The sequence below is a fragment of the Dreissena polymorpha genome, chromosome 4, assembly GCF_020536995.1.
Source record: "Dreissena polymorpha isolate Duluth1 chromosome 4, UMN_Dpol_1.0, whole genome shotgun sequence".
Classification (NCBI taxonomy): Eukaryota; Metazoa; Mollusca; class Bivalvia; order Myida; family Dreissenidae; genus Dreissena; species Dreissena polymorpha.
In genome coordinates this window covers 127,053,063-127,066,404 of record NC_068358.1, presented here as the reverse complement: position 1 = coordinate 127,066,404, position 13,342 = coordinate 127,053,063, and the positions used below count along the sequence as shown (strand labels likewise).

At 37.2% G+C, this 13,342-nt stretch overlaps 2 protein-coding genes across 4 annotated transcripts in view; one reads left to right on the top strand and one right to left on the bottom strand.

Moving 5' to 3' along the window:
- The window catches only part of LOC127879406 (large neutral amino acids transporter small subunit 1-like), a 32,360-nt gene extending 25,504 nt beyond the window's left edge, over nucleotides 1–6,856 (bottom strand). The window contains exons 1-2 of one of the 2 annotated variants that reach the window (XM_052426190.1): nucleotides 6,732–6,856; nucleotides 3,173–3,661 (exon numbers count right to left, since the gene is read on the bottom strand). In XM_052426190.1, coding sequence (XP_052282150.1) covers nucleotides 3,173–3,650 — 478 coding nt within the window. In that variant the 5' untranslated portion in view covers nucleotides 3,651–3,661; nucleotides 6,732–6,856. Of the gene's footprint in view, nucleotides 1–3,172; nucleotides 3,662–4,053; nucleotides 5,230–6,731 lie in introns of those variants that run through there. The other variant, XM_052426189.1, reaches the window with a different exon arrangement.
- On the top strand, nucleotides 4,239–12,613 carry LOC127879408 (uncharacterized). 2 transcript variants are annotated; one of them, XM_052426191.1, is made up of 4 exons: nucleotides 4,239–4,407; nucleotides 8,290–8,439; nucleotides 8,706–8,919; nucleotides 9,162–12,613. In XM_052426191.1, the coding sequence occupies exons 1-4, from the start codon at nucleotides 4,355–4,357 to the stop codon at nucleotides 9,309–9,311; spliced, it is 567 nt and encodes a 188-aa protein (XP_052282151.1). In that variant the 5' UTR covers nucleotides 4,239–4,354; the 3' UTR covers nucleotides 9,312–12,613. The 2 variants fall into 2 exon arrangements, with proteins under 2 accessions (XP_052282151.1, XP_052282152.1); XM_052426192.1 differs by lacking the exon at nucleotides 4,239–4,407 and adding an exon at nucleotides 6,022–6,267.
- The last annotated feature ends 729 nt before the right edge of the window (nucleotides 12,614–13,342 follow it).

The window sequence follows — 13,342 nt, the reverse complement described above, 5'->3', positions numbered from 1 at the left end:
CCTGGTTTATTGACAGACATACGTAGAATAAACACGCTGACCATGTGTTTGTACACTGTGTATTGCTTATAATCCGATAACAAAGTGCAATCAATTATCTAATCAGTTACCGATCACTTGCGGTAATGTCTTAAACAGTAACAGTGTATTTTAACCATCCAATCAGAATCAACATTTTTCGTCTGCTAATAATATAATGAGAGCCGGTTGGATAGTTGGCGCACATGATGCAACATCATTTCGCAGTTTGGAATTCTTTGTTAACCGCAACAATGAGTAATAGCGACAACGTTTTTGATGTCGTTAAATATCCAAGGACGCCAAACATTAAATAAATCAAAACAATAGCGGATTCTTCAAAACGGTAACGAAACCGAAAATGAATATTAATGACAACTTTGTGAACGCGGTTAACACCTGCTAATTAGTTTGCATTGTCAATTAATAGTTGGATTAATGGACTGTTAATCAGTAATCCCATATTATATATGCCCGATTTATATTTTTTAAACCAAATTATGGGTGGGTAATATAGACGATAAGAGTCATAAACACAAACGTTTGAAATTTTCTAAAGTGTCAAATGAATTTCAACATATGGTTCTAATTAAAGATATGATGAAATAAGCTCCCAATCAGGACCTTTGTATTGCAACATGCGTAAATAACCTGCCACGGTTTGCACGCGTTGTGTACAGCTATTTTAGGTTACAAAATTCTACATTTAAGAAATGAATTTCTTTGTCCTGATAAAAAGCGCGCGAAAATTGGCGTGGGTGTATTTATTTATAAATAAAAATTTTGTAGCGGGTACAACATTGAGATCATTTAATTTCCATTAAAAGTTTCGTTGTGAATTTCAACTGAAGTACCGGGGTATCTCGCGAATTATTTGGCATTGTCATTTTCTCTTAATAAAATATCATGTAAACATGCTGTATCCTTACCGTTACGCTGTATCAGTTCCTTCATTATTGAATCAATTATTGTATTGTATACTGACTGCACACAAGTGTCATAACATACGGATGCAATACGTAAATTCGGACAGTACTTAAAGTCGGACACAAGTAAATAAATGATTTAATACTCTTGATTTCTTGAAACTCGGTATTTGTTGTTAAAAAGGGCAATTGCATTGATTAACACCATACCAGTCAATCGTATTGATCATCTAAACGCTTTATTTACGTTTACAACTTAACGTGCTGTCCGAATTTAAGTAAACATACATGTGCACATACATGTAATATCTACATGTAATATATGATTTTCTTTGGTACATTTACATTTAAGTACATGGTGCCTGTACTGTAACATTAATTTACGATATTGACTGTGTACATCAGACTACTTGCTGTTTTATGTATATGTATTTATACATACTATGTATATGTAAATGAAGAAATAAAATAAAGATGAAAACCTGCCTCTTATCATTTTGTAGGAAAATTTTATGGGCTACCAAATATTTTTATTGGTAGCCCAGTGGGCTACCTGAAAAATAAGAAATTTGTCGGACACTGATATATAATATATATATATATAAATGGGGAGCATAAACAAGATGGCCAAGATGGCCCTGAATCGCTCACCTGACTAACCAAATACAATCCCAACCCAGATTTCATCAAGATAAACATTCTGACCAAATTTCATAAAGATTACATGAAAACTGTGACCTCTATTGTCTGCACAAGGTTTTTCTATTATTTGACCTAGTGACCTAGTTTTTGACCCCAGGTGACCAAAGTACAATCCCAACCCAGATTTCATCAAGATAAACATTCTGACCAAATTTAACACAGATTGGATGAAAACTGCGACCTCTATTGTCTATACAAGGTTTTTCTATTATTTGACCTAGTGACCTAGTTTTTGACCCCAGATGACCCAAATACAATCCCAACCCAGATTTCATCAAGATAAACATTCTGACAAAATTTCATAAAGATTGGATGAAAACTGTGACTCAAACAAATTGTTGATGGTTTTACTATAATTTGACCTAGTGACCTAGTTTTTGACCTCAGATGACCCAAATACAATCCCAACCCAGATTTCATCAAGATAAACATTCTGACCAAATTTCATAAAGATTGTATGAAAACTGCAACCTCTATTGTCTACACAAGGTTTTTCTATTATTTGACATAGTTTTTGACCTAGTGACCTAGTTTTTGACCCCAGTTGACCAAAATACAATCCCAACCCAGATTTTATCAAGATAAACATTCTGAGCAAATTTCATAAAGATTGGATGAAAACTGTGACCTCTACTGTCTACACAAGGTTTTTCTACTACTTGACCTAGTTTTTGACCTAGTGACCTGGTTTTTGACCCCAGATGAACCAAATACAATGCCAACCCAGATTTCATCAAGATAAACATTCTGACCAAATTTCATAAAGATTGGATGAAAACTGTGACCTCTACTGTATACACAAGGTTTTCTATTATTTGACCTAGTTTTTTACCTATTTTTTGATCCCAGATGATCCAAATACAATCCCAACCCAGATTTCATCAAGATAAACATTCTGACCAAATTTCATAAAGATTGGATGAAAACTGCGACCTCTATTGTCAACACAAGGTTTTTCTAGTATTTGACCTATTATGTGACCTAGTTTTTGACCTAGTGACCTAGTTTTTGACCCCAGATGACCCAAATATAATCCCAACCCAGATTTAATCAAAATGAACATTCTGACCAAATTGCATAAAGATTGGATGAAAACTGTGACCTCTACTGTCTACACAAACAAATTGTTGACGGACGGACGCACACACACACATACGGACGCCGGACATCACACGGTCACATAAGCTCACCATGTCACTTTGTGACAGGTGAGCTAACAACAACAACCTTGAATTGGGAATTTATTGACAGCAGTTGGACAATTTGTAGTATTTTCTTACTCAATTGCTTATTGGGAAAGTGCCTTCTTCCTGTACTTTACACAGAAGGAAAGAAATTGCTGAATGTCTCCAACTTCAAGGAGGCATAAATAATGAATAATTGATATTTATATAAAAGTATTTTTGTAAAAGGAAGTAACTACAAATCTATAGCCTGAACAGCTATGGTTCATAAGCTTTTAATTTCCTCTCAGCAGCTTCATAAAGTGTGCAGTTCAAAATACCCCAATACGAAAAAGTACTTACATGTTATAAGACCTCCAAGTAATCTCTGTGGCAGTTCTGGTACATCACAGTCTGGATATATTGGCTTTAACAGATACACGGAGAACATGAGACCCATCGCAGCAATGCCTACTGGGCATATCAGCACGAAGTCTATCCACAGGCAGACAAACGAGGCGATATCCCCGAACGCTCTCCTGATGTATATGTATTCACCTCCCCCTTGTGGAATCATCGTACCTAGTTCCGCATAGCACACGGCTCCCAGTGCGTTGTATATACCGCAGATGACCCATAGCACAAACGACATACCGACGGAACGAACATTTTGGAGAATTCCCACAGGTGAGACAAAGATTCCTGAGCCCACTATGATACCTACAATAATTGCGACACCCTGGAATAGGTTAATCTGCTTTTTCAGAACAACTTTGCCATCCCCCATTGCTGCAGGATCTTTGATTTCTGGCTGGCTGTCTTTTCTCTTACACAATCCCATTGTTGAGCACTCTGAAATAAAGTATATGTTCACTTAGGACAATCAAATTCATAACCAATTAACAGCAATGACACAAAGAATTTCTGTAGGATACTCACACAAAATTTCAGCCCAATACGCCACACAAAATTTCAGCCCAATACCTCACACAAAGTTTCAGCCCAATTCCTCACACACATTTTCAGCCCAATACTTCACACAAAGTTTCAGTCCAATACCTCACACAAAGTTTCAGCCCAATACCTCACACAAAGTTTCGGCCCAATACCTCACACTAAGTTTCAGCCCAATAAATCACACTAAGTTTTTTTTCTGAAGGATACTCACACAAAGTTTCAGCCCAATAACTCACACAAAGGTTCAGCCAAATACCTCACACAAAGTTTTTCTGTAGGATACTCACACAAAGTTTCAGCCCAATAACTCACACAAAGTTTCAGCCCAATACCTCACACAAAGTTTCAGCCAAAACCTCACACAAAGTTTCAGTCCAATAACTCCATCCTAACTCATGAGAAACTATGTTTTATATACAATTTATCTACTTAACTTTCTGCAAAGCACTGACATTTAAATTGACAATTTTATGAAACAGAGAGCTAAGTAATCTAAACAATGAACACCATCTCATTGAAGGAAAAAACTGTTGAGCAATTTTTGCAAAGTTTACAGACCAGAAAACTTAAACCAGGGTGCAGGATCACATGACTTTATGGGGTGTACAAATGGATATTAATCGATGTATTCACACCAGTCTGTAAGTGGTGCTTTTTTTTTTCAAATAACTTTTTAAAACTATTTTTTCTGAAGAATTTCAACTAGTGCATGAGACAGTCTCTTATGTGGCTTATGGTAATAAAAAAACATCAGAATTACTTTATTTAATAAGCCCGTGTTCTTGTTAAAACATTCAGCGTGTAGAACATTTATCTACATGTTTATGCTGCATGCAACATGAAATTTTGGCACAGATTTCAGATGTATTAAATAATGTATTCTTAAATCTTAAGATATGGACACAAACTGCAAGAAAAACTGTGTAGAATAACTGTCTTTTATGCACTTAAGATTTTTGCAAACATATTCCAATAACCCCAGAGAACCCTGTTGATCTTGCACCCTGAAACAGATTTTAATGAATGACATGCAATTTGCAACGTAGGTCTACTTAATGAAACAAATATGACACTAATAATAAAATATTAGTACAATCCACCTTTTTGAAGAATCATATATTTAAAAACATTTGCTTACAAAACAGGCGCTTACTAACTTTTAGACCATGCTTAAAAATGTAATTGTACATCAAATGGCACTAGTATTGGTTTCATTCATAATCTAAACATAATATTTGGAGTGCAATGTATAAAGTATGAACTTTCTTAACTGTCTTAAGGCCCAGTCTTACTTTGATGTCGGTGGAGCCCCGGTTCGTGATCTCTACCTGGGCTCCACAGAGAATAACTGGGGATGACCGGGAACAACCTGGGCTCCATTGGGAAAGTATTAAAATGTTTACAGGGCCAAAAAACCCTTCTTCGCAAAGGGCCTCTTTTTCTTTCCCTTAACCAAAAAGGCCCTTTCTCCTACAGAAATTTCTTTAAAACCATGCATTTTTCTCTTAATTTCCAATCTACCGGAGTATTTTTCATTCCCCATAAGCCAGAAAATTGTGTATTTTTTTCCCCGAAAAAAAGGCTGTAGCCCTTTCCCCAAAGATGGTGTTTTGGCCCTGGTTTAATACCTCCAGGATGAACCCGGAGTCACAGGAAGTACCGGCAACGACCCGTGCAGCACCGGCAACAACCACTACTGCACCGGGAACAACCGGGATGGCACCGTAGCTCCACCGGGGCCCATACAGACCCCAGCAGAGCTAAGCCAACGCCCCGGTTGTCGCCAGTGTTGCCCCAGTGAAGCCTGGGTGTTACTGGTACGACCCAGGTTAAACCGGGGCGTTGCCGTAGCTCTGCCGGCGTCTGATGCTGGTATAGCCCTTTTGAGTACTGGTGGAGTTATGATATACCGGGGCTGTACCGGCTTTCACCAGGGCTCAACCTGGGCATTACCGGCGAAAACCGGGGCTCTGCCGGGGCTTCACTGGGATAAACAGTAGCTAGTCTGGGGTTGATTGGGACTCTGCCGGGTTTTTGAACGGCTTCAACCGGGGCGGCACCGGGTAAGTGTGACCGCGTTTAAAACAATTTACGAATCATCCCGGTTATCGCTGGTCGACCAGCAGTAGCAAACCGGAATTGACCGGGACTCTACTGGCAATAGCGAGACTTGGGCTTTATGCAAAGGTCACTTGAAATGATTGATTTTACATGAATTGCCCAGAATAAACACAGTGACAAAATATTGTACGAACACAAGTTAAAACTATTTCTTTTAATACCAAGCCTTAATGATGCCTAGTTAAAAGCTCAGGCTTAGTGAGAGACATTTATTGTACTGGTAACTGAAAATAAAATTTAAAAAGGACCACTACCCCATTGTGGGTTCAAGGCAAATCCACAAGAGGTCATGAGCTCGTGGTAACCGTAACGCAGCGTAAAGGCTGAGAAAACTACTGGCAGGACCCAGGCGCAATACTTAACTGCATTTGAATTTCTTGGTAAGAAAAAAACAACAATGCCACTCTATCTTAGTGTATCAGCCGTTTCCAAAAACTGACTGTTTTGTTGTAGTTAGGATGACAGTCTGATGTGATGGGGTATCACATAATAAACATAAGGCATATTTTCATTGTGATATTAAACAAACCTGAACTTGTGAAATAAAACTTGCTCAAATTGAATAAAAGGAGTGTCACAATTTATGACAACATAGTTTCTCTCAACTACTTTTTGGCTCTTTCTTGTATTCCATCTCGTCACAACAAATCACATGTAATCTTCTGAGAATTATTTTCAAAGTTGCTTGAACAAGAAAACGCTTAACAATTCATCAATAACTTATGTTGGACATTGGTTTACAATATCAACGGGTATAGTAAATAAATATTAATTTTAATATTGATCTTTAACTAAACAAATAGAAATTAGTCCAATTTAATATGAAAATCAACAACATACTTACGTTAAAGAAATCTCTAAGTCTATCTAATACTTTATAAGGGTCACCCCTTTATAAGAGTTATCATTCGCGCGTTTATTGTCAAAGTGTGTTGTTTCCGTAGGACCATGTGTTTCGTTAGCAATAGGTGCAGACTTAACTACTAATAGTTAAGCGCAGACTATAATTTTATGAGGACTACATCATCAGGTATTGGGTATTATTGGCAGGTGTACTCACCGGAATAGTTGTGAAGTTTCAATGAACCTCTTCTCATCTGCGTAATCACTATTATCAGGTTCTTATGTGCGTTTAATATCAACAGAAAACTAATAAAGCCAGATCAATATACATGCGTTCCGACAGCATACTAGTACATAGGGCCAGAGGTTTGCGAATTTATTTCCACATCATTAAAAACTGATACTATTCTGTCAGCTTGATTTATAAATCATGTTCCATCGCGCCAATATGTTCATTGTTTCATGAAATTGTGTATACAAGCAAAACTATTAAAATTATGTCAGAAACCCAGCTTTTCACTTTAAATGACCTTAAACATAACGCCAGCAGACCCGAATGAATACTCTTTATTTATTCCAATCAGGTAAATAACAAATACAATAATAAAACAGGGGAAGTCTACACTGTGTATCAGCAACCTGCTGTGGTGATCCCTATCTTATCAGTTCAATACACAGGCAACTGGCTACTGTACTGAAAAAAATGGATTTACTGCCAAAATAACTGATTATTGCTTAATTGTTGTTTACATTTATAATAAACAACGAGAATGGATCAACATAACCGTTGCACATTTTTATTAAGTTTACAGTTATCTGTTCTTTAAATAGAGATAGCCTAATTAAAGACGGTGGTAATACAGAGTGAAGGTGGATATAAATAAAACAAGATCCATTTTCGCATCATACTGGCAGTATAGCATGTAGTCTTATATAAATAAGGCGCATTAAAGACATGCATAAAATATTAAAAAAGACACGTTTGAATCTTTAAACAAAATCAAGGACAATTTGTTTACTTTTTAGCTGTAACACTTGCTCAGTACAACAGAATGGTGAACGGCGTAATCGAACTCCCGTTTGTTTGTGTGCCATGTCGAGAACGGCCACTGATTGAGGTCATGGAAGTGTCTTTCCCTGACGACAGTATCACGGATCCCGAGTCCGATAATGAGTCCGTGCCCGAGTCCGATCATGAGTCCGTGCCCGAGCCTGGCCAAGAGACCGAGTCTGAGTCCTACCAAGAGTCCAAGCCCGAGTCCGACCAAGAGTCCGAGCCCGAGTCTGGCCAAGAGTCCGAGCCCGAGTGTGGTCAAGAGTCCGAGCCCGAGTCTGATATGGACACTTATGCTAATTGGGTCATTGTCGACCTGAAATGGCTTGAAGTCACAATGGGGTGACTAGAAGCCGATTCATTTCACCCTGGGGTGACTTCAAGCCGATTCTAGTCACCCGGTCGGCTTGAAGTCACCCCAGGGTGACATGAATCGGCTTGAAGTCACCCTAGAGTGACAAGAATCGGCTTCTAGTCATCCCCAGGTGACTTGAATCCATTTCAGGTCGGCAATGACCCAAATGAGCGACACGTATGTGCTCGTGACCGAGGTGCCTGTGTCTGCTGTTCCTATGGACACTTCTGTGCACGTGACCGAGGTGCCCTATTTCCGTGCAGAAGCTCAGTTCGAGGAGCCAAAAGATGATCTTGAACAGTAAGTCTTTTGGCAAATTGAAATAATTTCAACCATTCAGTGTATGAAAACAGCCTCATTTAAGGTCACATTGTAATAAAAAAATAACATTATAACTACACCTGTTATGCAACAAACGTACCCTGCTAATTTATCTTTATTATCATACCACCTCGAGGCCACCACTTTGTGCCGAGCATCAAGCAAGATAGCCAATAGTTAAATTGTGTCACTAATTTATACATCGCGATATTACGATATTAAGAACAGTGGGTATATATGACCAGACTACATGACCCGTGTCGTCAACCGGAACCGGGAGAAGACTATGCCAAAAGATCTGCGGACATGGAGTTTGGGCTGAAGACAGACAATCTACCCGAGGGGTTCTACCGAAAAGAAGTCAAGGTCGGTGGTAGGCGCCATCTCATCTTCGCCACTGACGAGCAAATAAATTTCCTGAAGAGGTCGAGACGATGGTATTTATACAGTACTTTAAAGGTACAACATGTAAACTGTAATATAATATAATATTAAATATTAAACAATATTAAATACCGGTATCGGCAGATAAAGGAATACACAACCTGTATAGTCAACCAAAAGAGCGTGATGTGGTAATTTGCTGAATACAACATTAGTTTATCACATTAAAACTGGTTGTTGATTGATAATTTCGAAATTATAAGCAACACATCTTTAACACTTCTGATCGTAGTATTTATCCATGTATTTGTTTACAGGTTGTGAAAGCGCCCTTCACAAGTCTTCTATCCATCCATGCGATTGTACGACGTGCTGACCATGCAACGCAGCTACTCCTGGCGTTTGTCTGCATGTCCACAGGATTACGTCCGTGTCATTCAGGCTGTCGGTCGTATGGTTGGCGGTGAAGTAGTTGTTGATGACTTAATTCGTCGTTGATTTCGAGGATGGTTTATGGGCAGCTATCCGAGATGTTAACATGTTATCTACGTCTCTGATAGAGCATTTCTAATGTTCTTTTGGGTTAAATTGCGACAGAAAACTAATGAAGAATTATTCATCTGCATACTAGCAGATGTACTAGTATGTCCCGACAATCTCCCCATCGCGCTCGGTTAACATAAACATCTGCTTATCTGGTCTTCACTGTATTTAAGAAAATAAGAAAGAATTGATCGCTATCTGTTTGCGTCAAGTGAACGTGAAATAAGGTACTTGCGATGAAGATCTAATGTACCCGTACCAATCTGTGCCCAGACAATTACATTTGGTCCTTTTAGTTTGTAATGGCAGCAGTTAGTCCATATATACCTTCCAACATTAAACCGTACTGAGTGAGGATAGAGTTGTATTTTGTAGCGAAGTAATGCTATCCTATTAATCTGCTCCATTACAGTATTCATATGAACCCTTTGAACGATTTTAGTTGTAAATTAAGTGTTGATAAAATTGATTGCGTCGATTATATTCTTGTGCGTGTTGTATTTCTCGTAAATACTAAATTACTATATACAGCTGAAACATATTAAGCGTATTTCAAATAAGGACACAGTTTAACTTCAGCGGTATCAGCAGGAGATAAGCGTCATTACATCACGCGGCAGAGAACAACATTACCAAACAGTGAGACTAAAAAATGTTCCAGACGAGACACTAATAAATAATGAATGGAATGGGATAATGGGATCACCGCATATATGAATGGTCAATGCAAAGTATGGGGAAGTAAACCGGTTTTTAGGAGTTCAATGCATCACACTTGGCCCAGAATTATTTGCTTAAACAATTGTAGATACACGATTATTTTTAACAAGCAAAAATATAAACATTTTTATTCATATAACAGTTTAATAATTGATGCCTGGATATAAAGCTTAATCTATATTTCTACACAAATTACATTCTCACAATTTATCATTTCCTAATCTCCCTTTTCATAAAGATTACCTGACAAATTTGTAGTAGATATTTACTACAATAATCATTGATCCTTACTTATGCAACGTGATATCTTTTAAATAGTATATACATGTGGCTGGTTTTCATAAAGGTAAATAACATGCAAAACAAGATCGTATTCATTGTAAGAACGACTGTTTACGTCACTTGTAATGAATTCGTAGGCTAAATTATAAAATTGTATAATCTTTGATTGTAGACGTTTAAAAAATAAAATCATCAGACTCGGGTTTAAAAGACTTTCTCGCTTTCGGTGGCTTATAGGCATGAAATATATAAACATCGTTATCGTCAGAAAACGTATATTCATTTTATATGCTCAAGAACAAAAGTAATCCGTTCTCTAAGAGAAGTTTTATAAGAAAACCATAGCTCATAAATCCACGCAATTCGATATCCATGTTTCAATTAAAAACAAAATGCCATCGCCACCTTACTTTCTACGGGGTCTGGTGATGTTGCTTGTTTTAAGCCAATTCTTTTGACACCCACACTTTGATAGGATTGGCTCCTGGTTGCTTGGTCTCTATGGTTAATGACAAGAACATATACGACGAAATCAATGTAAAAAGCTGAACCTATAAGACCTCAATCTAACCATAAAGCTACATTCGATGGTTGTTTTGACACATATTAATAGGTAATTAATATTCATTAGTTCTCCTTCGCAATTAAAGCAGTATAAGAACCTTCGAAAAGTGTACGCACGCTTACGAATAAGTCAATATAGACCATGTAAGCACCTTCTATGTGTTGACTGGACGCAGAGTGAAAAGGTTCATTTACGTATGGAATGCAATTAAGATCGAACAAGCACATAAGACTGTTAATTAGGCGCAGATAAATACATGTCCATCACTAAAAAATTTCGAATTTATCCGAATGTGCGATATGTGACCTATTTCCGGACATAAATGTGTATGGGCCCCATAACTCTTCAACGTTTTTTAAACCCGTATAAGAATCCGAGGAGATTGTGCGGACACAGGCAAATATCATTTTATTCTGCAAATAAATTAAGACAGTATAAGATAAATAGAAGTACATCATTTATAAAAACCAAATCTAACCGTATACCGGTAAGAAAGATGCTGACGTTGTCTGAACGCATATGAAGCGAGGTTTACTTGTTATTTGATGCAACAAGAGAGCATAAATAACCTCAATGTGTTGACTCGGCGCAGATTGATAGGTTTCCATAAGTTCACTTACACCAATGTAGAGATTCTCGGTACTCAGATGAGTATAGATCAATTACATATACACTGAAAATATTAACGTTTAAGTCACTATTAAGAATAAAAAGTGTTGATTACTTTTGTAATACAACAGCGGCAACAAAAAAAACTTATGGAAAAATCTTAACCTAGACTAATAGGGCTTCATAACATCCACAACTCAATCGAAATTGAGCCGCAAAGTAAGCACATAGCAATGTTCATGACGTAATACACAATTTGACCCTATCATTCTGCATTCAATGCGATGGCAGCAAACTATAAATAGATTGAAATGTAACTACGTAAGGAAGTACATTCGTTACTAGTCTGCATGATGCTAACCCTTATGCATTCTATACATAGATGGTGACGTCACTACGTTATTGTCAGTAAAGACCGGTGTGACACAATGAACCCTTATGTTTACTATGTTTCAGTTGGTCGTTGTCGGCTAAGGTACGCCGGGTGGGTTTAAGTAAACTACAATATACCCCGGGCGTAACCGTCGCTTCACTGTCACCCATGGGATAGCAGTAATACAGAGTATTGGGTTGGAGTCTAGTAAAGAAGGCTGAATTGAAGATTTACCTGCCATTATAAGGCAGACAATAAAGTTTATGTATCGTATATTTTACACAATTTTGTGTGTAAACAACGTATTTTTGCAGTAAACTTAACGATGATACATGCAATTCATTTCCATTACCGTTGTTTTATATGTGCAAGTAATATAAGAAAAGAAATAAACATATTATCAAAACACATGCGCTAGCGTAAACATCATATACTACTTTTAATTCATTTACCTTTATTATTTGTTAATTATGATTAGTATAAGTGGTACACAATTCCAGCAAGTATGTCCCTCCGTATCCAGACTAGAATGATGCAATATTTAGTATTGTAATGAAATACGGCCTAAATTTTATTATAATACTATTAATACTATTACATCATTCTTGGCAGCACACAACACCGTTTACAGGTCGATTTAATTTGAAATCAATACCCATGTACTCGTATTTTCACTACTTGGCAAAAAATCAGTTTAACATACACGTTGATTAAAATTTAAACAACCGGGTGGAAGATTATGGGTATTTAGAAAATGTTGTTACTTATAAAAATCAACTCCTATTTTATTACAAGATGTTGAAGAATTTAGTATTGACCTAATGTGCGTACACATATGGTACCCTGTTGTGTTGAAATCACTGCACCAGTACCGGCAGTCGAATCTTTGAAGCAGATATGTCTCCCGATTAAACATCGTCCCCGGTAGGAAGTACCTGACCAGCTCTTAAATAATTTATTTTATTTTACAATTAAGCGTCCCAATATTTTCGTTCACGTTCCATTTCGACTTCTGTATCTGTGAATGCAAAAATAAATGTATGTTTTGTAGACTATAATAGCACACTATAAATCACGAACAATAGATGTGTTTAAAGTGCACGGACGCTCCAAGCCCTACACTAATGTATGTTATGTAGCAACGTGTTTTTATGTGTCATGTGTCATGGTTGGACTCAAAGTAAATAATAAAGTAAATATTTCTTGTGCAAATTCTGCTCTAAGTGTGAGTTTCGGCTAGCCCTCAAAGATTTAGACCGTAATACTTTGCATCGGCCGTTCCAAAGCGATGCTCTCACTTTTGATACGTGAAGGTTTGTATTTTCGTTGTTCCGTTGTGAAGGTAGTTTATTATACAAAGAGTTTATGGACAATCGTTTTTTGCTATTTTAAAGAGTTTTTTTTAA

Bases quoted from the DNA above. Each gene is read 5' to 3' on its own strand.
- LOC127879408 (XM_052426191.1), top strand. From the start codon at position 4,355: ATGACTTTATGGGGTGTACAAATGGATATTAATCGATGTATTCACACC. The intron at 4,408-8,289 runs GTAAGTGGTGCT...AATCCATTTCAG, and splicing joins CGATGTATTCACACCAGTCT to GTCGGCAATGACCCAAATGA. The intron at 8,920-9,161 runs GTACAACATGTA...ATTTGTTTACAG, and splicing joins ATTTATACAGTACTTTAAAG to GTTGTGAAAGCGCCCTTCAC.